General features: G+C 41.7%; 3 protein-coding genes across 7 annotated transcripts in view; 2 read left to right on the top strand and 1 right to left on the bottom strand.

Moving 5' to 3' along the window:
- The window catches only part of LOC145452005 (frizzled-10-A-like), a 297,630-nt gene that overhangs the window by 11,842 nt on the left and 262,140 nt on the right, over window positions 1-23,648 (bottom strand). The window contains exons 1-8 of one of the 4 annotated variants that reach the window (XM_080330225.1): window positions 7,109-7,398; window positions 6,901-7,073; window positions 6,636-6,796; window positions 6,422-6,581; window positions 5,437-5,679; window positions 4,962-5,076; window positions 4,539-4,700; window positions 2,668-2,883 (exon numbers count right to left, since the gene is read on the bottom strand). In XM_080330225.1, coding sequence (XP_080186351.1) covers window positions 2,668-2,883; window positions 4,539-4,700; window positions 4,962-5,076; window positions 5,437-5,679; window positions 6,422-6,581; window positions 6,636-6,796; window positions 6,901-7,072 — 1,229 coding nt within the window. In that variant the 5' untranslated portion in view covers window position 7,073; window positions 7,109-7,398. Of the gene's footprint in view, window positions 1-2,667; window positions 2,884-4,538; window positions 4,701-4,961; window positions 5,077-5,436; window positions 5,680-6,421; window positions 6,582-6,635; window positions 6,797-6,900; window positions 7,401-23,648 lie in introns of those variants that run through there. The other 3 variants (XM_080330224.1, XM_080330226.1, XM_080330223.1) reach the window with 3 other exon arrangements.
- Window positions 15,187-17,237, top strand: LOC145452088 (uncharacterized). Of its 2 annotated transcripts, XM_080330302.1 has the most exons (3): window positions 15,187-15,274; window positions 15,988-17,141; window positions 17,205-17,237. In XM_080330302.1, exon 2 carries the CDS (start codon window positions 16,029-16,031, stop codon window positions 16,908-16,910), a length of 882 nt encoding a protein of 293 aa, XP_080186428.1. In that variant the 5' UTR covers window positions 15,187-15,274; window positions 15,988-16,028; the 3' UTR covers window positions 16,911-17,141; window positions 17,205-17,237. The 2 variants fall into 2 exon arrangements, with proteins under 2 accessions (XP_080186428.1, XP_080186427.1); XM_080330301.1 differs by lacking the exon at window positions 15,187-15,274 and having other exon boundaries at window positions 15,412-17,141.
- LOC145452087 (uncharacterized) lies at window positions 17,513-22,346 on the top strand. Its single transcript, XM_080330300.1, has 2 exons — window positions 17,513-22,022; window positions 22,125-22,346. Exon 1 carries the CDS (start codon window positions 17,782-17,784, stop codon window positions 21,088-21,090), a length of 3,309 nt encoding a protein of 1,102 aa, XP_080186426.1. The 5' UTR covers window positions 17,513-17,781; the 3' UTR covers window positions 21,091-22,022; window positions 22,125-22,346.

Below are 23,648 nucleotides of genomic sequence, written 5' to 3'. Positions count from 1 at the left end.
AATTTCGCTTTCGTACCCTTCCAATGAGTCAAATACACCTTATTGTTTATATCCTAAAGGTGTATTGATGTGTGTTGTCGCCATATGTCCCAGAGAGGTGTTAAACGAAAACAGAACCTATTTTCACCTACTGCAAAGGTGTGAAAGTTGGATTTTTCACATAACAGCGGAGTTTTCCTGAATTACACCCCCGTCTGGATATATCTCCATAAGTATCGACGTATATCTGACTCATTTTGGGGATTTGCACTCCACAACCGGATATATCTACTTGAACATTGGTGCATTTGTCTTATTTTCACTTGTAGGAATGGCGTGTGAGCACAATTACCGCCCGGAAAGTGGCGTTTGCTAATTTACACCCTACCCTACGTTGTAAATGTGATATATACACCTCTATTTTCGAGCTATGGACTCGTAGCGTAGCAGTGGACGCATTTGGCTCAAAGCCTGGGGCGCTTCCGATACTCCATTGATATTCGATGCGTGCGTGAAATAAAATACTTTAATGATCTCAGACCCACACATATCTGGCTTTTAGCGACCAACAGCATAATGAGTTTTGGCTCCTTGACAAGATATGAAAGCCGCTAAATTTCACAGCGACACGCGATGCGATGTAGTTTTTGCAGATAGTGTGGCGATAGCAGCGAATTGCCACCAATTTTTGCTGTTTTTGCCTAAAATTTTGTGTAATTCGCGACCATTCATGATTTGCTGAAAATTCGTGTTTACCGTGAAAATTTTAACTCAAAATACTCGCGAGAAACGACGTGTTTACCTAGTAACTTACGACAACGGTGTCTTTAAGCCAGCTTGATCACTATTTATTGACTTTTATTGAGAAGCTGCGCATAATGAGCCGCCTTTTACAGGGCTGATAGGACGAATAGACGCACTGCGTTTATTTTCATAGCAATTTTAGTCGAGATCGATGGTAAACTTGGGCGTTTAAGTGCAATTTCGTCTGCGCCGATATGTATGGACGCGCCCCCGAGCGATGGAGCTCGGATTTCTAGGATTCTCAGAATGGAAAACGCGATTTGCGACCGGATATTGCCAGCACCCAAATCCAGACTTGAGCTGGACAATTGTAGTTGCCCGATTAAGCGAATAATCTAATTTGAGAAATTTTCTGCGATGTAGTTGTAATTCTCACGAGAATCAAATTTGTTTTGATGCGATCTGAACTCAATTTCCGTTGTATTTCTTCCAAATTAGAAATCTAATTCAATTTCCAACTTTTGTTAATTCATTCATTCTAATTCTAATCTAATTTGAGAGAAGCGGACAATATCCAGTTGTTCAACTCAAATAGGGAGTCAAAATCTATAATCTGCGACTGATAAACTTGTAATATTGATCTATTTGTTATAGCTTACAGACAGAGTTGATCAAAGTAGACATCGTATAGATACTCAAGTAGAAGTAGAAGTGACGTCGTACATTTCTACTCAAGTACAAGTAGAAGCAGAGATTTCCAAGTAGATAATACTTAGTATTCCACACCTGGTACTCCGACAAGGTAGAGGTACTGATATATAATCTGGTATCTTATAACTTACAAGTGTCTAAATGCAGCCTTTCCAGTTTATTTCATGTCATGTCATAGCGATGGCTCTACAGCGTTGGAAGCGCCCCTCAAACTTTACACTCTTACAGTAAAAGTGTGCATTCACACCCTTGTACCACCCGTGATATACGGTTGTGAATATGCGCCCCTGATTCACGAAACCATATCCTACCTCAGACCTACACCCTTGTATAAATCAAACACAGCATATTAATCCAAGTTTCGCATGCACGTTGGCACGTACGATAGACAAGCGCGATATAATTTTGAGTTGGGTTCTGTTTTCGCGATAGTGTAAATATGCCATATCCTTTTAATCGATCGAACACATAAGTGCGGGTTATTAGTTTTATCGTTAGCGACTCTAAACTATAATATCGGGTCTGGGTCTGTATAGTTTTGATCACTAATTGCTCACGAAAGATTTTCGTGTATGCGATCGTGTAACCGCCATCCTCGAAACATGTCGACATCAAAGCTGCTATCGTGTTTCAGTAGCTTCCCGACACATATCGCTTACGAGCGCGTGTCTCGTTACGACGATCGAGTTGCCGTTTCTCGCCGCGCGATGAAGATTGAACTCGCTCAGCCCCGGGCTGGGTTTGCGAAACATTCTAATTCCAGTCGCGTGCCGAGAGTTGTCACTGACCACTAAACTTATGCACGCTACTGGATTTTCAAAAGTTGCAACTAGGACTAGAACTACTCATTTTCAAACTTTGTGAGTGGAACAAGAACTACTGACTTTCCAAAACTCGCAACAAGAACTAAAAGTATATGCTGGACTTTCAAAAGTCGTAACTGGCAATACAACTAGAACTGTTCACTTTAAAAATGCGCAACTGGAACTGGAACTACAAAAGTTGCATCTAGAACTAGAACTAGAACTGGAACTACTCACTTTTCAAGCCGTGCACTTAGAACTGGAACTAGAACTAGAGCTAGAACTAATCATTTTTCAAACTAGAACTAGAACTGCTCACTATTCGAAACCCGCAATTATAACTAGAACTAGAACTAGAACTACTCCCTTTTCAAGACGCGCAACTAGAACTAGAATTAGAGCTAGAACTATTCAAAAACTGCCAACTCACCATGCAGCCGCCGCCATCCCGAAGAAATAAAGCAGAAAAAAGACAGCCGTGCATCCCGTGCTCTCCACTTCTCCCGCCACAATATGCGAGACGCTGCTTCCCGGATTTTTGACGCAAGAAACGCTACCAGATGGTCCGCGTCCGAGCCTTATAACGTAGGCGGTCGCGTATAAAAGGTAGCAGAAAGCTAGGAAGATGATTGGGCGCTCTGGGTATCTGAATTGGAAGGAATTATCAAATTAGGATATTTGAATTTCATCAAAGTGGTATTCGTAGGTACTCAATTAGAAGTAGAAGTAAAATCGCTAGATTATATATAAGCACAAGTAGGTAAAAAACAGTATTGTAGGACTAGTTTGGCCTCGAAGTAGTCCAGTAAAAACCAAGTATTATGGGCCTATTTTTCAGGGATGGTGTGAACCTCTGAAAGGTTCAGGTTCGTGTGAACGCGAACCTTTTTGAAAGGTTCTGTGTGAACGCGAACGTGAACCTCGCGACGTCACGTGACGTCATATTGCTAATTCCAACCCTACATTTCAATTAGGTGATAGCCTATATTAATGTACTTGTACACGATACCTAGCGACGACTCGGGCCACGTAATGAAACAATGCTTAAATACATATTGGCGTTTGAAACCTCGCTATATGTATCAACTGAGGCAGTCAAATGATATGATAGTCCCATAAAATCAATATCATCCGTCACTTTGCCGACAATTTCGACGAGGAGTTGCCAGTGAATATAAGCTTAGGCCTTAACGGTCTTCGCCAGACCGGACAATGTATTCGGCGGCTGACTATTGCTACATTGATATTGGGCAGAGCGTAAAACATGTTTCCATATTTGGTACCGATATTAGGTTACCCCACAAGTGATACAACTGTAGCCAACGCCTCAATCGCACGGATTTTGTTTTAATGATACAGTAAACATATGAAGTCAAGTTCGACTGCTAGATTTATTACATCAAAAAGCGATATCAATTTCATTGATTGGTTGAATAAGCATCATTCGCTGACTACAGGTAGGCCTACTGCATTTCGCTCGTGATGTTGTGTGATTGCGGGTCAAGCTCACAGCAGAGAGTCACTAAATATTCATAAACGGGAAGCTGGATATTTCGTGCAAACTTTTGTAACAAAGCAAGTAAAATCTTTGAGATTGTCAAGGTGCATGCTCGTTTTGTGTTGATTTTTTATGCTGCCAGCGTCATGCATAGAGTGGCCCGCAGTTGAAATGCAATAAATTAGAACCAAAAATATTGAAGTGAAAATTGTAATATATGAAAAAGGTTCACAGTGCAGAACCTACCAAGGTTCTGTTGTGAACGCGAACCTATCAATTTCCGAGGTTCACACACAGAACGCGAACGTGAACCTCAAGTTCACACCATCCCTACTATTTTTGTTTGAATACCTGAAAGCTTTGTAGCAGAAGTAAAAGTAATGTCTTGTCTTGAATTACAAGTCAATTCCAAGTAGCGATTTCCGAGTAAGTAAAAAATGAGTATTCTAGGCCTAGTTTTTTCCTGAAAAACTGGAAACTGTCAAGTACAAGTAGAGGAAGCTTCTTAAATTTATACTCAAGTGCGTGTTAAAGAAATAGAGATTTACAAATACGTAAAAAAGTAACTATTCTAGGCCCAGTTTAACCTAAAAACTGAACGCTGTGTAGGTAAGTATAAGTCTTAAATTTCAAGTGAATTTCAAAGTAAGCAAGCTTGTAAATTTTCTTGTTCTAGTTTCGACTCAGAAATTGAAAACTTCTCAGTAAAGAAGTGCTCTTACTTAAGTCATACTTACTTCTACTCGGAAAAAGTAAAAGATACTTCGACTCGACCAGATATTTGGCTCAGTACGAATACGAACCTGAATCGTTTCGAGTCCACGAGAAAAGTCCCGACCGTGAACGAGGAGGAAATAACGCACAATATCGAACAGATCATCATCCAGTAATATATGAAGGTTTTGTCGCGTTGGCTGAACATGACATCTACGTTTGCGTCACAAACGGGCACACATTTGTTCACGCTGCAAAATAACAGTTTGGAGAAAATAAGTCGCTGTTTCTATGAAATTGAAAACTCAGGCCTAGTTGTACCCCAAAAATCCCGAAAAACTGACAACTTTATGGTAGAAGTAAAGTCTTGAGTTTGTACTCAATTACAAGTGGAAGCGGATAATGCTAGGTAAGTGTAAACGTGAGTATTTCAGATTTTTAGTTTTTCCTAAAAAAACGGTAAAAGTAAAAGAAATTAAAGAGAAAAGCAAGAAATGTTATTAAGATGTCACTTTTCGACTCTGGTGAATTTTTCTTCGTTCTTGCAATCGTTTTTACTTTCGTGCCGGTCGACGGATTGCACCTGTATGACGTCACCAATGTCTGGGGATCTGTCTGGCGTAGGATCTGCGCGAAAAGGTTTTAACTTCCAAAATAGAAATGCTAAAATACCGATAAAAATACTTGACAAATAAAAAAACGAACTGAGTAGACTTCAATATAGTGGTGAAAATGTATCCATTTCACAGACGCTCAATGCATTATTCTTAGATTGTAGACGAAAAATATGTTCATATTGCTAATTTCTTGACTAAATGATTCTTGACTTACTGCCATTCATACGTGCTGTGCTAACGGCTTATTCAATATCACAATCGTGAGCTTCACAGGCTAAGACACAGCTTAATACAAACAAATATTGAATAAATCGTAATATCGAATGGATTTTCGACCGCACAGGCTTGTCGCAAAGTAGTTTCGACCAACCAGTTTCGATGGTAACCGGACTCCATCTGTGCATATCCGGTGGGTCTGTCTCCGGATCCGGCGCACTTGTCGTAGTAGTCCGGATCGTCTCCGGATATTTGTGACTTTCAGTTTCAGTTTTCAGGCTCGATGTACGCGGTTCAGTCGTGCGCGGGCCTTTTTTCCTCCCCGCATGTTTTCGAATATTTGGCTTCCGGTGTTTTCCCCGAGGGAGTGCCTCGATCTTGTCAGATACGAGGGGCGCTACAGATTGGAAAGATTCGAAGTTAAGAATAATTTGAAGATTTGCAGCACTTGTAAATTACCATGAAACTTGCGGATGAATTAATACAGGATATTTCAACCATTATTAGATTTTCAGTTACGATAGCCGCTTTTCTCTGGCACTGATCAATTGACGAGGGTTTCAAACCAATTTCAGGCATCGTGAGAGGTGATCAGTAACGAAGCAGTTCCGTTCGAAATAAGCATACTCGCATCACTTTGTCGAAATGGATATGGTTGTACTTGCCAGAGATTCATTTTGTGACCAAAACTAGGTCTAGACTTTTTGCGCTTACTTCGAAATCGTTACTTTGACCCGAAGGCGGATTGAGACTGAAGATTGCTGACACTTTCCGATTTTCATGAGTCATGAAAACATGACAGCAAACTGGTGATCGATTTGGTATCAGAATGAAAACCTGTAGTCCGCAACAGGTCGTGAAAAACGAAACCCGATCTTCTTTGTCAATAATGCAGAACCGAGCCGAATTTTTTGGTATCTCCGTCATTTTCGTGATGCAGTTTTATCGAATTTCAGTCATAACCGGATTTAGAGACGTATTTATACAGAATACAAAACAAATTCTGTATTGTGATGCGAAAAGGTTACATCTTTACAGACTTGTGCAAACAACCAATCCGATCAGTTTTGGGCGGCAAACTCACTAACGGCATTTTGAGCAGTTCCAGCCCGCCCAGTTTAAAACCCAGCGCAACTCACCCATGTCTCTCGGCACGAGGCATCTGTGTGAGGAGGCGGGCGGAAGTTTCTCGCATCTGATGCTCTCAGGCCACGTGAGATGGAAGGCTTCCAAGTAAGGCTCGCACTTTTCGCGCACGTCCAAACACATCTCGCGACACGCGGGGATTCCGAACGGGATCTGCGAGACAAGCGTACAGTCAGACTGACTCTCATCAGGAGCAAGCGGCCTCACCTTTTCGTCGCACATGGGGAAGTGCAGGGAGCAAAGGAAGAACTGAACGTGTCGTGAGCATTTGTTCTGAATGAGCGGTCCGAACTCCGCGAGCCTGGCTGAGGCTTCTTCGCGTTCCTCGTGCCCGAGAATGTTTGGCATCGACGTAAAGTTGTAATGACCTGAAGCAGACGCAGATTGGAAACCGCCGCCGCGAAGCAACGAAAATAAAAATGAAAAATGTTCGAGCAGTCACTTTCGGAAATTCAAAAATTCGCAAACGAACCTCTGCAGAGCGGCTCGTGAATGGGGACGCATTCTGACACCACAGTGCGTTGGTAGGCGCGCGCTTGTGACGACACAACGCAGCCGAGCAACGTCGTCAGGAAGAGCTCGGAAATCGGGCGGCGTCCGACGCGATTCCTTCCCGCCATTCTCAGTCCCACTGTCGACGTCATAATCCGTCCGTGTATCGCAGCGGTGTCGACGTCATACGCGAACTAACCGCGACAATCAGCTGAATTATCTCCCGGAGCTGACTCGGCAAAATTTTTCGCCAAACTCTGATTTCGAGCTGCGTTGGCTTATCCTGTGCTGGCAATAGAGTCAGAAAATGAAATACCAAGATTAGAACTTGATCATGATAAAAGATATTAAGGAAAAGTATAATCAGATTGCTCTAGTAATCAAATGTTTTATTGTTTTTCTTTTTATCGCTATTTCCAATACCTTTCTCTGTACGTCATACGCGAACTGATCTCGACAATCAGTTGAATAATTGCTCAAAACTGAAACAACAATCACCAATCGGAGGAAACTCGGCGCTCGCTCCTTCAAATTTAGCTCAATGAACGCGCAGCCGTTATATGACTTGTTCAAAATTTAACAGTAGGATAGTGATAAACAGCAACAAAATGACTTATCTCGTACATAATATCATACGTTATGCAGAAATTGCATCTGTTTTTCTTATTTCAAAGCGAATTTTACGGGTGCATTTATTGAAATAAGTGGTTGTGTGTGTGTCTTGAAACCCCGCGCTTTTGATTTGATATGACCGAGTGCTGAAAATCCAGTGGGATATTTCCCTTCTGACGGTCGTTTTTGTAATTGGAGTTATGGAGCGAATCTGTCTCCTGATGGACCTGATTGACAAAATACCAATTAGGATATCAATCATTTTTTTGTACATGTCGCGGACTCCCTGAAAAGGCTTTGCGGACCCCCGGTTGAGAACCACTGCTCTACGCCAGTAGTTTTTCTCGCTATGCCGCAATCTCTGACGCAAAACTGTCGGATTTTGCAGCTGATGCCTCAACTCTGGTGTGGTTCTGATCTGACAGGCGTTTGATGTCGCGGCTTTCCATCGATTTCAATCAACGGCGCCTCTCATGTCGACACGCATCGTTAAACGACATCTGCAATATTGATCGCGCATGCAACGCACATAACAAAAAATACTCCATAACACCTGATTCTGTGCGCATCTGAAACGTCCTGACCTCGCCGCCTTCGAACGAGACTGAAATCTCTCTCGGTCGTCGCGAGAAACTTGCAGCGTTTCGAGACGGTCGGTTCTATAAGGATTCGATCGACCTGACGGCAGCCGACCGTATTTCAGCTTCGGTATGTGTGCCAGGAAACGCGACACAGGTTCACTGAATATTTTTTTCGGGAAAGCATTGCTTGAAATGTTTATCCGCAGAAGCATATTTGCCAGTTGCTTATACTCGGCTACTTCAAAAATAATAGTCATTTTGACGACGAAGACCATATTGCGCTTTAGCGTCCTGTAGCGGAATGATTCGCGAGTGGTTACTCCGAACAATTTTGATGATCGTCTTTTATCAAGCTCTACACTGGAAAAAAAATTTACCTCGATTTACCGCGAAATGTCTGGAAGCAGGGTGGCCAGCCACTTGGCAGTAATATAACATTACCGTCACTCAATGTAAATTTAACTTACACCCGTCCGGTAATGTAACTTTACATGCCAGACTGTAATGTTACAGTCACCTCTGGTATATTCAATCTGCATTTTCTTCTGTACATTTACCACCGAGACTGTAATTTTACCGCCTTACCTACCTACCTACAACCCTACATGCTGTCCTTGTAAATCAGATTACATGCCAGCTTGTAAATTCACGTCTCAGCCTACATCCATACCTATCCCAAAGCAACGCGATGCCAAAATACCGCAAAAGTTTCTTCACGCTCTCGAGACAACATTAGGACAACTGTATATTCATTCGTGATTCACGATGAAAAAGTATTGCCGCTGGAGGTATAATTCTTGTTTAGGAGGCATGCAAATATAGCACGAGTGGTCCCAAGAAAACGTGAATTAATTCCAACGCCGGATAAACTTCCAATTGTTTCTTTTCCTCGTCTTCATTCCTTCTGTGTGACTAGTATCTTGCAGTTCCACTAAAAATAATTCATGCGTAAGTCGCTATACTAAGCCCAGTTGCTAACCTAGACATGACTTAAAAAGACTAGGACAAATAGGCTAACAAAAATATAACAAGTTGTGAAGTACCGGTACTGGTACATTGTGAGTTGACGACTCCTCATTTGACATGATATAGCAGAGATTCATGACTTAAATGATCAATGTATTGAAAGAAAAGGTGCCTCATTTGATGCGGCATGTGAGCCAAACATATCGAGCAGTGGATGAAAACATATCTAAGCTGTGACCCGATAAATGTCAATAACAAGCTAACAGTTTCAACTACTCCGCGGCAGAGTATGTGGTGTCGCAGGTCATTATACAAGTCGACTAATATCCCAAAATAGAACTGAGAATGGGGCGACGGAAATATTTAAATCATGAAACCAAAGTCATACGGGTGCGGTGTGAACAGTCGTAGATATTCATGGTAACTAATACTATACAGTAGGCTACTGTACCTTTTACGATGCGCATCCCATTCATCAGTCCTGGGAATCTTCAACGAAAGTCTCTACTTTCTTCAATCACAAGTCACAAGCTTCGCACCGTCAGCCTTCGCATGCCCAAATCTCAATATTAATGGCCGACCAGTCAGCCACTCGGCTCGACACGCAGACGACTTTGAAATAAGTGATATTCATCCGCTCACATATGCCACCAATAATATTTACTGTCCACGTTATAATGGTCAATCCAGGTTGGTTTTTCATACAGAAACATCTATCAACGCCTGTAGTCCCTTTCTTTTGTATCTAATTTCGTATATATTGATATTTATTGCTCCACGTGTGGTTCCCTACTTACTTACCTAACCGGACGCTATTTGTGATGTCACAGTTGGTTGTTGGTTGTTTACTACGAATCTCAGAAAAACCCGCAACGCGCAACCTAAGGTAACCTATTATAGGTCGCCGTGTTCGCCATTGAGAAATGGTCAACTGAGCCTGCTGTGCTGATATTTCTAGTTTCAGGAATAAGATTATATATCCTAAACTGATTTTTGTAACTCATTAGCCCTATCTGTTACAACAAATCTAACCGCCGAGACCGACCGTGTAGCCATAGCCTTATAATATAATGTCTATGGTGTAACTACATTGTCAGCTGCTTCTTGCACCCAACTATGCACTATACCGAAATTGGTACTAGGGTCAACCAGTTCCGTGTGACCTAATCCTGTCTCGCGAACGAGGTTGAATCAGGTCAAATCGCAACGAGAATGATATCACAGTGACATGCACTTCCACGTATCCACTGGTTGCTGGGGCTTGGAAGCTAATCAATTTTGCCAATAGTTTGGTAAAATGCCGTAGCGAGTAACTGTCAGTAACCTTGCGAAGAAATTCTGGTAACTTGACTTAGCAGCTAAATTAATGCAATATTACATATCAAAATGTAAAATGACAAGCTACACGCTGCTATTGGCTGCGACCGGCAATTCGTTGTAAAATTTACAAAAATTACAAAATCAACCAAATTTTTTTGTGTGTATCAACACCCTAAAAGCCAGACCCCACAAGAACCACGCTATCGCTGCTTTGATGTGATGCTCTCGTACGCTTCGTATGCGTGTTGCTCAAATACTCATGTTCTAATTCTGCCTCTGCTTCTGCTTTTCAACCTTTTTCAGAGACGCGCAAACACACCGACTAATCCCATACACACGATATGTGTACGTACATGCAATAATGCATATCATGAGTTTGTGATGTGCATATGTGCTGTGCATATACCGCTGGACAAGGAAGATACAGATATAGCCTTGTAAAGCTTTCTACGTTTTGCACCACCCCTCAACGCTATCCCAGTCATGGTGAGCGTCCAGCAGGTAAGTCACGGATGGTTTTACTAAAATCCGATATTGGAAAAATTGGACATTATTTGCAAATTGCAATTCACTTTGGCGTAATACGAAATACTTTCGGATTCATTCCAAGCCTGCGGTTGCTTTGTTCAATTTTGTCATTTCCGAATAATTGATGCATTTGAATAAAACTTGCCTGCATTTTGGCACCAAGTGGTCCTTTGTAACTTTAGCCACCATGTTGATTTCCAATGCCAGGTCTCCTTCCAAACCGTTTGGTATTTGGGAGATAGAGAATGTCATGACATGCGCTCGTATTGCTGTAGTTGCCACTCTTTCAAGAGGAGCCGGCCATCCGACAGTCGACGAGCATGTCCACATTCAAGTCGAAATACAAGCAATTACTACTAAATAAATACAGTCCATCCTCAAGATTACCGGACCACGACTGACCTATCGATCTCGCTTCCCATGACATGCCGCCCTATTTCTTGTCGCATTCTTTTTCTATACTATCTTCTTTACTTTCATTCAGTGTGCATGCCTCCTCTTTACATCGCCTAGGCCAAGGTGGGTGTCAGATTCCATAGACTACTCCTTGTCGCTTCGACATCTTCCTGTCTTTTCATTGTATCGCATTTTTGTGGTGTATTGAACTGATAAAATTGCTAATAAACCAATGATGATGATGATGAGCTTTTACTGAGGTTATTGAAACTTGACATCAGTCGTGACTGTAGTATGTTATTGTAAGTCGCGAGACTATACGCATACCCACACAAAATGAAGGCTCTAGAACAGTGGTTCCCAACAGATGGGGAATTAGGGGTTTCTGGTGGGAACAGACGCACTTGCAAAATAAACACATATAGTATATACACGACACACGTGTGCGGGGCGTAGCATTACGATTACGGTTACCAGTTAATTGCTCGAAACTGCAAGCGTCGCTCGAATCTTGATGTCTGAGCGTCTACGTACAAATTGTCACTAACCAACCATCGTGATTTGATAGTAATATATACCGTAACCCATAATCGACGCAATGCATGCACACAGTTTTTATAATTTCGCGACTAGGCGACCTATATCGATAACTTTTTATAACATTAGTACATTCGATTTCTGTTCTTATGGCTGGCGTTCTGGTTCTACAACTAAAAAAACATTCATGCGCTAAGCATTTCAAAAAAAAACGTGATGGCACGGAACACAAAAAGGTCTGTTCGCGATGCGAAGTCGCCTTGTTGTCAATTCAACATGTATATTTCGCGTCTAGGTGGTTCACTACGACTGTCCCACGGGCCGTGCGCTGTATATCGCAATCAAAGTGCGGCCGTGAAGGCGTGAATATAGCAAAAAGGTTGGACACTCCTGGTCTAGACGATGACAGTATTGATGGGCTCATGTTTCCGCGTCAATATTACAAGAAATAAATGTTGTTTGTGTAACTCAGACCTGGGCAAAGTGCGGCTCGCGAAGCTATTCTGTGCGGCCTGCGAAAGGTTGCTTGGAATTCAAAACATTAATCATGCTTTTTGAATGACTAAAACCGTAGGCTGTATTAACTGAACAGGAAATTCGTTTACTTTAAAACCTGTTCAGTGCAGTGATGAGCCGATAGTGCTTTTCGAGACTCCGAATCCCTCCGACAACTTTAGTGTATGAGGAAAACTCCCTCCGACTCCGAAGAGCTCAATCCCAGACTCCGAGATACTCCGATGAATCTCGTCAAGTACCCGAAACATAATTAACTACAGACAATGCTCAACGAAAATGCCTTGCTAGATAATAAGGTTGAGATAGCTCGTGGCCAATCATACCAATTTAACCATATTATTAGAGTGGCAAGCATGGTACACTTGGTAATGTGTATTACTATTCGTCAAGTACCCGAAACATAATTAACTACAGACAATGCTCAACGAAAATGCCTTGCTAGATCACTAGGTTGAGATAGCTCGTGGCCAATCATACCAATTTAACCATGTTATTTGAGTGGCAAGCATGGTACACTTGGTAATGTGTATTACTAAATAAATGTGATAATACGGTTGGCCTTATAATATTGTCTACTCTCCAGTCCCCAATTGCAGTGCAGATGGCTGATTTTTATGCACTTGGCAATCATTTTTGCATGTTACCCGTCATACTACAACTTTGCAAGGTGTCAACTGTGTGCGTTTTGGTTTGTAATCATAATCAATAGCAATGTTCCGTCTAAGCTGCGCACGTGCGCAAATGCGCAGGGCTGATATGCTCTTAACGCACAGAAAATCTAAGTTGCTCACAAAAAACCTGAAGTGGTGACCTTTTTTAGTAGTTACGCACTGTTGTCCAAGGGTGTGCGCAGTGAGTTGGTGAGTGTGCGCAGACTCATCAAAAATTACAGGGAACATTGATCAAGAAAGTTTTTATTTATTATATAAAAATAAATAACAAAACATTTGAAAATTTTCTGTTCACCCCATGAAAGTGTTAGGTTGTCTATAGAAACGATGTTTCCCAAATTTGGTTCAATTCCAACCAGTGGAAGCGGAGTTATTTCCGTCGAAAAATTTGGATTTGAATAAAATAGTATTTACGGTGGACACCACGGTAATAAATAATTAAAGAATTGGTCACCGTAAATACTATTTTATTCATAATCCATATTGTGGGTGTGGATGTTAGTAGTATATATGATCGCTCGCATGACGCAATGGGGTTCTTATGGGCGGGGTGGCATGGTGCCGAGAAACCGGGGGTGGCATGGTGACCCTTATGTCTTATGGCGGGGGTGGCATGGTGCCATTGTGTCTTATGGCGGGGGTCGCATGGTTACCTTTTCGGGTATAGGCTGCGGCGGCACGGTGCCGTGAAAACTCGTGGTGGCATGGTTACCTTTTCAGGTATAGGCGCGGTGACATGGTGACCTTTCAGGAGAGATGATTTGACTAACGTTGTGGGTATAGGCGCGGCGGCACGGTGTTGAATATGTATCAAGTAAATAGTCATGTGATTGGTCCTTAGGTAATGTGTATATTCCAAATTACGGCGAGTACGACAATGATATATCGTTATTCTTATGGACGCGGCGATGATTCGTACTTTCGAGTATCTCTCGCGTGGTGTTGAATATGTACGAGTCACCAACAATAACCGCGCGGACGGAAACGTGGCTTGTTGCGAGGATTAAGCAGTGCGACCTATATTTCGAATGACCTGCGCGCTGAATTATTTCCGTACAGTTGTGTGCTACTATCGATTATTACACTAGACCGGTCAGTGTGAAATAGTTTGATCGTAAATTATGATATATGATGTCGTAGTTTAGTCGTGTCAAATGACCGATCGTGTTCTCTTTCCTCACTATTGATTGCCACCTGAATAATACTTTCGGCTTATTCGCTGTTTCGCGCCTACAGAATAGTCTGCTGTTCACAGTCACAACTTCATCGCGATAGCACAATTTTCACACCTCGATCAGTAGAACAACACCGCACTAACCCAGTTGTCGAATCACATAGGTCATACATTTTACGCGAAATATTGTATTGCGGTATACAAATATGCAAACTATTCTTTCAATTCAACAAGTCTAGTTAACGAATCGATTTTCAAGCTACCGACACAGTTTTTAACACGAGTGAGTTGATATTTCTTCCCGGGTACGAGCGAGGCTTTGTTCCATTGATCCAAAACCACCTCACCAGTATCATCCTTCAATGTAAAACTGTATAATTTCAACTCCTTTCCGGCACCAGAATTGACCGTCTTCTCCTCTCGAGAAACACAAGTAGCAGCGATCGAGACGTATTCATCTTTATTTCCGTATACCGATTCACAGGTCAATAATGGGTATTCTTCGGTCGTATGTCTCGATTTTCCATGCAGAGTTACTGACGAAGCCCGTCCCAGTAATATAGCGGGTTTTCCAGTAAACTTGTCAATTTGGACCCAACCGGATTTGACCATGAGTTTTTTTCGTTTGGCGAATGCTTTCTCAATGACCCCGAACAAATCACGATTGAAACACGTGAAAGATATCTCTTCGTTATTGCCGTCGATGAATATACCTTTGAGATATTGGCTAACGCCACCTCTTTTGGGTGATGAGACGAATTTGACGCCGACGTGAAAATTTGAAGTTGCTCCGACTCGCATAGTGTTAATGATGCTGTTCGATGCCATATCGTTTGGTAAAGTGAGAGTCATCAGCAAACCCGCCGACATTTATAGAATTAGGTGCGTGGTATTGAGTGAGTTAACAGTCTTTGTATAATCCTGATGACCCGCGTGAATAGACTTGGATTGAAATAAAATTTACAGGAGTTCTGTAAGAAAGGATGCCGTTCACAAGTGACAAACGACACGAATGAATTTTCTTCTTACCCAGTCACTTATCAATGTACTGTAGTGAGTATTCAAGACGTCTGTTGCTAAATCTCTGTACACCGCTAGGGTGCTTATGTCACTTTTCATCGCCGCAATGCTTATGACACTAAAAACCCCATTCCAGTCGATACCGTATGATCGAATCGAGTTAACCAATGCGGTAAAATCACACTTTCGAACACGGTTCGCGTTTTCTCCATGTACATAGAAATCTAGTACTCCGTGGATGAATTTTTCCGTTTCGCTCAATGTGGGGGTTGTCAAGCTATGATAGTAGAGAAGGTAATTCTCAATAATCGCGCTAGTTGTCATAACGAGTATATGTAACTATCAACTGAAAAAGTAAACCATGAGAATGACACCACAATGTGTTAAAATGGTGAAATACACCACTCAGATTTCGAAAAAACAGATGTTGGCGGGTGCGTTTGACATGTGTGGCGCAATAAAAATCGGCCGTTTCGCTAAACAGGAAATTCACTAAAGCGCAGTGCGCTGTGCGATTTTGAAAAATCAGATATCTGTAGCGACGTTTTGATCTGTGACACACTAAATACGTCCGGTTCTGAAAGTCGGAAACGCGATCAGTTCTGAGGATTACGCAGTGTGCGTGCGGCCTATATTTCGAATGACCTGCGCGCCGAATTATTTTCCATCCAACCGCGTGCTACTATCAAATTAAATCTATAAATAGCCAACACCCACGAGTTGATTGTTATACTTCGCTGTCGCAGACATAAACGTTGGTTGGAGCAGTTAGATTAATTATTATACAATGGCCGAGGTTCAGATAGATAATCTTGACAAATTTGGTTATGAACCAAATGCATTCGAATCGCAATTTGAAGAGAACGCGGATATCTTTGATGCGATTAATCCCGGTGATCTGATGACGTCGGATTTAAGAGTTGAATCCGCAGAACGCGACCTTACGGCAACGATCGAAATGCAGTCAAACTATACAGATATAGCGCGCCAGGCGTGGCTGAAGTCGGGTCAACTAGCTAGAGAAAGCGCGATTAACGACCTCGCGAACTTGGTGACGATACCGTGTGTACCGACCGACGAGACAGCCGTTAGCAACGAATTACCGAATCCCGAGAAACCGTCGACTTCTGGGATGACGATACCGCGCCCCGCGGGGTCGCTATCGGTAACTGATACTCCTAAATCTGTATCAACCGGCAAGCCAACTCGAAAAAGAACCATATCGACAACGGCGGGCATACCACCGGCTAAACAGCTTCGTAATGCGAAATCGAAAAATTTGAATCGTACCGAACCCAGACAGAAGGTTGGTAAGAAACCTGTGAAATCTAAAAGCGCGAGTGACGATGATTTTCGCGACGACGTGAAGGGAAAAAAGAAGCAGGAAGAAAAGTTATGTCAATACACAGTTGACAAGATGGTCACCTACCTCCAGACTATTGACGTTGTTAAGCCGCATTTAGGTTCAATACTATGTTATGTTGATTCGTTGACGGAGAAAAAAAATTTGACTGTCACAAAGCTCATGGCTGACATCAAACGATTGCTTACTGTCAAGGGTCAGCGTTGGGGTCTTGATGAGATTCAACCTGAATTAAATACCGTAACCAATGAGTACTTGCATCGACTTCTAGAAATTAGAACAAAATTGAAGTATAATTTGTGCTGAATGATTTTCATTGTTGTGAGTGTCTATTCTCAATTTCTGTTTTCCGTTTCAGATTTTACATTAGAACCATAAATAAACAATAGATTCTAAAAGCGCAACCACTAGTGGTGCTGGCGCTCTTGTAATCTCGAATCAGCGGTTTAGGTCTTTCTCTCTGGGTGTCGAGTAGCGAACAACGTGGCTGACTGTCTGGGTATATTCGACTGCGATTGGTGGATAAGGAGTTAATTAGTAAGTTATTCGGTACGATTACTTTGATTTATGAATATAATTTGTTATTTATTTATCCGCCAGACAAAACAAGCGCGGGATTAAAGAATTGAAACGGTAGGTTATTACTGTTCCGAACTAGTGAACATGATGTAATTCTTTATGTTGTTGAACAGACAGAGCAAACTCAAGTTGAACGCACGAGTCTACTGGTAAGTTATCTGCTATAACACAACGTTAATGAGCATAGCATGATGTGTTGTTTGTTTTATTAAGCATAAAGGAAGACGCCGACAAAGAAACTAGATTGTAAGTAAGACTAGTTTAATGTTCCTCAAGTGCTGAATTTGACTGTGTGTTATCGCTTCTACAGATGAGTCGACGACGGGGAAATCACGAGGACGAGAATGAGCCGCCAGAGATTGACAACCAACACCAACAAATTACAGCTCAGAACTGGCAAGTGGTGAAATCGTATGTAGTGAGCAGTAACCGTGTGTATAATATTCGAGTCATCGATCGTAAGCGGTTGGATGTTTTCCGTGATACCCAATCGATCTGTCTGATCAACCCGCAGTTATATGAATATCCTGCCGATGGTGTGTTGATTGGTTGTATTGGTATCAAAATACCACCGGGGCTTGCACAATCAAGATGTGTCATGACGTTGTTACGACGAAAAAATCGACATCGGTACAATGACAATCTGTGTGCTTTTCGCTGTATCGCCCACTCACTAGGTAAAGACACAAAAGCAATGGCTCAACAATTTACTTCGGTGTATGGTATAAATGTAGAATCTGGTGTAACTCTTGACATGTTGGATGATATCGAGGATTTGTTTAATGTCGCTATATTTGTGTACACAAAAACTGAGGGTAAAGCCGTCGCGCTCCGTCGTAGTACGTTTGAAGCGAAACCTGTGTACTTACATTTAGAAGATCGACATTTCTGTTTAATTACCGACATGAGGCGATATGTGGAGAGCTATCAATGTGATGTTTGTGAAAGATTTTTCAATTTACAGTATGAATTGACCAGACATAAATGTTCGACAGGACCTGTTGAAGTGTTTCCGGGTGGCGTGTATACACCTCCGCTGAATATATTTGAAAAACTTGATTTAGAAGGGGTGTTTGTTCCTCATCAGCTTCGTTATTTCAAATACCGTATCGCGTTTGATATCGAGAGTATGTTTGAGAAGTGTGATATTCCAGATTCCTCCAAAACTTCATGGGAGTGCAAACATATTCCCATTTCTGTTAGCATATCTTCTAATGTGAAAGGGTTCTTGGAACCGTATGTAATTGTCTCGAACGGTGACCCAAACGACTTGTGTGCGGAAATGGTTGATCATTTTCATGATATTCAAAGTGAGTCATTTAGGTTGTTACAGATGGAATATCAACACTACTTGGACATGCTCGAAACTAAAATTACCGAAATGAAAGCACTCGATCCTTCCGAGAAAAAAATACCTCTTGAACGTTTACAAGAGGAGTTTACGCGATATTTAAAACAAATCCCTGTTTTGTCGTTCAATGGTGGTCGGTATGACTTGAACTGTCTCAAAGAGTACTTGATGGGTTTACTCGTTGATGAAAATCTGAGTGTATTGAAGCGCGGTAACAACTTCCTCTCGTTGACAACCAACAGACTCAAATTTTTGGACATTGTAAATTACTTGGCACCCGGGTTCTCGTACGATGCTTATTTGAAAGCCTTCAAATGTAGCGCCGCTAAGGGTCATTTTCCGTACGAGTTTCTGACTAGTTTGGAAAAGTTAGATTATCCGAGTCTTCCTAGCCACGATGAGTTTTACAGCTCGCTAAAAGGTCGTAATATATCCACAGCTGAATATGAAAACTGTTTGAAGGTTTGGAACGACAACAAAATGACTACTTTACGTGATTATCTCAAATGGTACAATGCAATCGATACTCACTACTTCATTGAGGGGTTAGAAAAACAATTTCAGTCTTTCAAAAGTCAATTCAGTGTGGATATATTCAAGGAAGCTGTCTCCCTACCCGGGGTTGTATCAAGACATCTTTTCAATAGCATTCCGCGTGATTTCACCTTGTTCAATGATAAACACCAGGATCTGGTTTCGCTATTCAGAGACAATTTAGTGGGTGGACCATCGGTCATTTTCCATCGATATCAAAAACAGGGTGAAACTCGAATCAAAGAATTTTTTTATAAGGAAAACGCTCAGATTACCCAACATGTAACAGGGCTGGACAGCAACTCGTTATACCTTTTTGCTTTGAGTGAACCTAGTCCAACCGGTTTCCCGGTACATTGGCAACCACTCGATGCTGAGTGTACTAAATTCAAACCTGTAAAGACCGCACCGAAATGGGGGGAGACAGCAGCTCAATGGTTAAACTGGTATTCGTATATTAATAATGTACATGTCCACCATGCTTTTAATGGGTCTGAAATCCGCGTAGGAGCTCGTAATTATCCTGCTGATGGGTTCTATCGTAATTCTGCTGGTCAAGGGGTAATCTTGTCTTTTCTTGGATGTCATTTCCATGCACATCAGTGCAGATTTGGCTGTGATGATTTGGAACGTCGAGAACGGACTAAACGTGTTCATGATTATTACAAAAGCCTCAATTACCAAGTCATATGTAAATGGGAATGCGACTGGCGCACGGAGAAACAGGAAAATCCTGATATTGTGCGATATCTTAATGGTATTCAACCACAATTGACTCGAACCAAGTCTGTCACCGCACAAAAATTGATGGAGATGGTAATGACTGGTACATTCTTCGGATGTTTATCAGTTGATATTTTTACACCAAAACATTTGCAAAGGAAGTTTGTTGAACTATGTCCGATATTCAAAAATACGATGGTGTCTCGCGAGCATTTGTCAGGTCACATGAAACAGTTTGCCATTGATCGTAAATTGCTCACCAAACCCACGCGCATGTTAGTTGCTTCATACTGGGGCAAGAAAATCTTGTTGACCTCCGACTTGATCAAGTGGTATGTAGAGCACGGGTTGGTTATATCCAAAATTCATGAGGCGGTCGAATTCACAAAAAAGACCTGTTTTGACAACTTTGCGAAAAATGTCTCAGACTGTCGACGAGCTGGAGACCGCGACCCTAGCCTAGAGATCATTGCCCTAACGCAAAAATTAGCCGGAAATAGCAGCTATGGCCGCGTCTTGATGAACCCACGTAAATTCAAACGAACCTCCTACTGTGATAAAAGCGAATTGGGCGCCAATGTGAAGGATCGTTTTTTTGTGAAATGTGACGAATTGAACGCTGATCTATTTGAAATAACGAAGCGACCTAAAACGATCAAGTGGGGTAACTGTATTCAAGTGGGATTCTGGGTGTATAACAATGCTAAGCTCAAGATGCTCTCGTTTTTTTATGACTGCTTGTGTAAATATTTCCGTGACGAGTGCTTCATGCTATTAATGATGGACACAGACTCCCTCTATCTTTCGCATTCAGCCTCATTCGATGATATTCTGATCCCTGAGAAAAGGGATGAATTTTATCTTGAATACGAGAACTGGTTTCCACGCTATTTTTGTGATGAGCACCGAACTGAGTTTTTGGATGATCCGGTTTCTTTTGATCGCTCGAGACAGTGTTGCAAAGACACGTATGCGTATTACCTTCGTCAACCGGGTTTGATGAAAGTGGAGTATGAAGGTGGTACATCTTTCTGCGGTCTCCAATCCAAAAATTACTTTTGCGATGGTCCAAAGAAAAAATTGGCTTCCAAAGGTCTCCAGAAATCCAACCCAGTCGATTTCGAAACTTTTCTGGGTGTCTTGACATCTAGGCAATCTGTCGGGGGAGTGAACAAGGGGTTTCGGTGCAGAGATAGGGGTGTCTATACATACAAACAACAGCGTAAAACATTTTCCTATTTCTATGCCAAACGCCGAGTGCTCGAGGATGGTGTGTCAACCCTGCCATTAAATGTGTAATTGTATATTTTGTGTGCTATTGTATTTTATCTGTGTGTCTGCTATTATTATGATGTACTTGTATTTTTTACGTGCTAATGTGTCATTTGTTTTCCAGATGGATAACGCTATTTCATATATTGAGTCAGTAATTTCATAATTGGGTTTAAATAGTTTGCACAAAGAGACGCTTGAACTGGAGCAGGAATTAACGCAGCTCTCGATTCACGGTACCGACGACAACTCACAAGACCGCACGATACCCGATCGAGCCAAGGCGCGCCGTCAGGAACTAGACGAGAAATGGACCCGTGTCCGAAGTGTCTGCATAGAAGCGCTACTTCAACTACAATTTCCTGATCGAAAGACGCCGAGTGATAACCACATCCTATTCAACAGAGCAAAGCTGACAAATTATGTGGTCTTGGGGAAAAATTGTTCGTGGATACCGCTTTTCGGCTACGAAGAGAGACAAGCCTACTTGAGAACTCGCAAGCGACATCGAAAATTCCAATTTTTCCTTGATCAACATCGAGTTGCAAACAGTTTGAAACGAACTCGTTCTGACTCTGAAAGTAGCGATGCTACAACCGATGATTTTTGCAAACATGATTCCCTTGGTCATTTGTGAACATAATCTTGTGGTGAACACTGATAGTTTTAGGTGAAACTTTGTTTACAATCGGTGCGTGTTTTCGAAATGTCAACTCGCAATGGAAACATTTTAATAACAATATTTACTGATATCTGTGTCTTGTTTTTACAGATGGCTAGTGATTACATAATAGCTGTTCTGGAGCAGGCAGGTCTGACTCGGTTACACGAAAAGACACTTGTACAACGCCGCGATCATGTACACTTCGTGGAGCTGTATTTGAATCGAGAGATATCGCATGAATTATACGAACGACGCGTGTCGAGACAACATAAAGATTTGAAAGAGTGTTCCAAGGGTGAGGTCTATAGTTGTTATAGAAACACTGTTAGATTTTAAAGCGCTATGAATCCTCTCTCTTATTATGAATCCTCTTATGTGATTTATTATTATTTTGCAGATTGGGATCAGCTGCTTGATGACCTGAATAAAGCGTTCGTAACACTACAACTTCCACTGACGAAATTACGAGGGACAGATGAAGATTTCATAACCCGGGGAAAATTGTTGAATCGAACTCTACTGGGTTTATATATTCCACTAGAACATGACGACTACAACAGTGGATATTCCCAACCTTGTTGATATATAAACACACACACTTTATCGAGTTTTCAATAAACAACAAATGATGGAATTGATCCACCCATTCGCGTGTATTGTGAGTGGTCCTTCAAGAAGTGGGAAGACTACTTTTGTTGCAAAGCTGATTAGGCATGCCACATCGATGATTAAACCAAGTGTATCCAGGGTCGTATATTGTTACAATAATTATCAGGAGGTTTTCAAGACGATGCATAATGTAGAATTCCACGCCGGTCTAGATATTTTAGAAGAGTTGAAGGTTTGCTCTGAAGACACCTTGATTATAGTGGATGATTTCATGACTGAGACAGCGAAAATTGCAGACTACTTTACAAGATTTTCACATCATTCAGCCAAATCAATTTGCTATATCACGCAGAACCTGTATCACAAGGGTAAAGGAGCACGTGACTTGAGTCTTTCAAGCTCGTATATGGTGATTTTCAAGAATCCACGCGACCAACAGCAGATCAGTTTTCTTGGTCGACAAATGTACCCAAACTCTAGATTTTTAACAGAGGCTTATCGTGACGCTGCTAGGCAACCTCATAGTTATTTATTCCTTGATCTCACGCAAGAAGCACCTGAAAATCGACGAGTTATGACCAATATATTTCCTGGTGAAACCATGGTGGTTTATAGTCCGCTGGTATAAATAGCCAGGTGCGGAGACGATTTTAAATTCAAAATGACGAAGGTACCAGCTCGGACACGGCGGCATATTCCCACACTAGAGTTCCTACATAAAAGTAAACCCGAGATACGCAAGCAAATTATATCGGGGGCCAGCAAAGAATTGATCGAGTGTATATGCGATTGTACAAAGAACATTTTAAACGGCAACATCCCTCTTTCGAAGTATAAAAGAAAGCGACTATCAGCTCATAAATGTAGTTTACGTCGACTTGTCAGGAAAGACATCCCTATTCGACATAAAAAACGTATGGTCAACCAAAATGGGGGTATGTTTATGACTCTATTATCAAGCATCCTACCCGTCGTCACTGGTTTACTCGGTAATCTTTTCAAAAAATGACTTCTTTTAAAAAAATCTTCATAAATCCGAGCCCGATCAACGGAGCTGACGTTCAGAAATTGAATTTGGATATCGACAAATGTATGAGCGACATATTACAGATGAACATACCCCAAGAACGAAAATTAGCCTTATATAACGACGCACTAAATCGTTATCAAACAAAACACGACACACTGAATCAACCGATGAAAATCGATATATCAGAACAAAGGAATCTATTTTCGGCTAGTGAGTTGGACGCACTGCGACGCCTGATCAAGGGTGAACCATCAAGGATTCCTATACCATCACCGAGTAGCC

This window comes from Botryllus schlosseri, chromosome 12 (genome assembly GCF_051294905.1).
Source record: "Botryllus schlosseri isolate E-star chromosome 12, Bs_hap1, whole genome shotgun sequence".
Taxonomy (NCBI): domain Eukaryota; kingdom Metazoa; phylum Chordata; class Ascidiacea; order Stolidobranchia; family Styelidae; genus Botryllus; species Botryllus schlosseri.
Note: the sequence above shows the minus strand (reverse complement) of the source record. Positions and strands in the feature narration are given on the sequence as shown.

Coding starts and splice junctions, on each gene's coding strand:
- LOC145452088 (XM_080330302.1), top strand. CDS start 16,029: ATGGCCGAGGTTCAGATAGATAATCTTGACAAATTTGGTTATGAACCA.
- LOC145452087 (XM_080330300.1), top strand. CDS start 17,782: ATGACGTTGTTACGACGAAAAAATCGACATCGGTACAATGACAATCTG.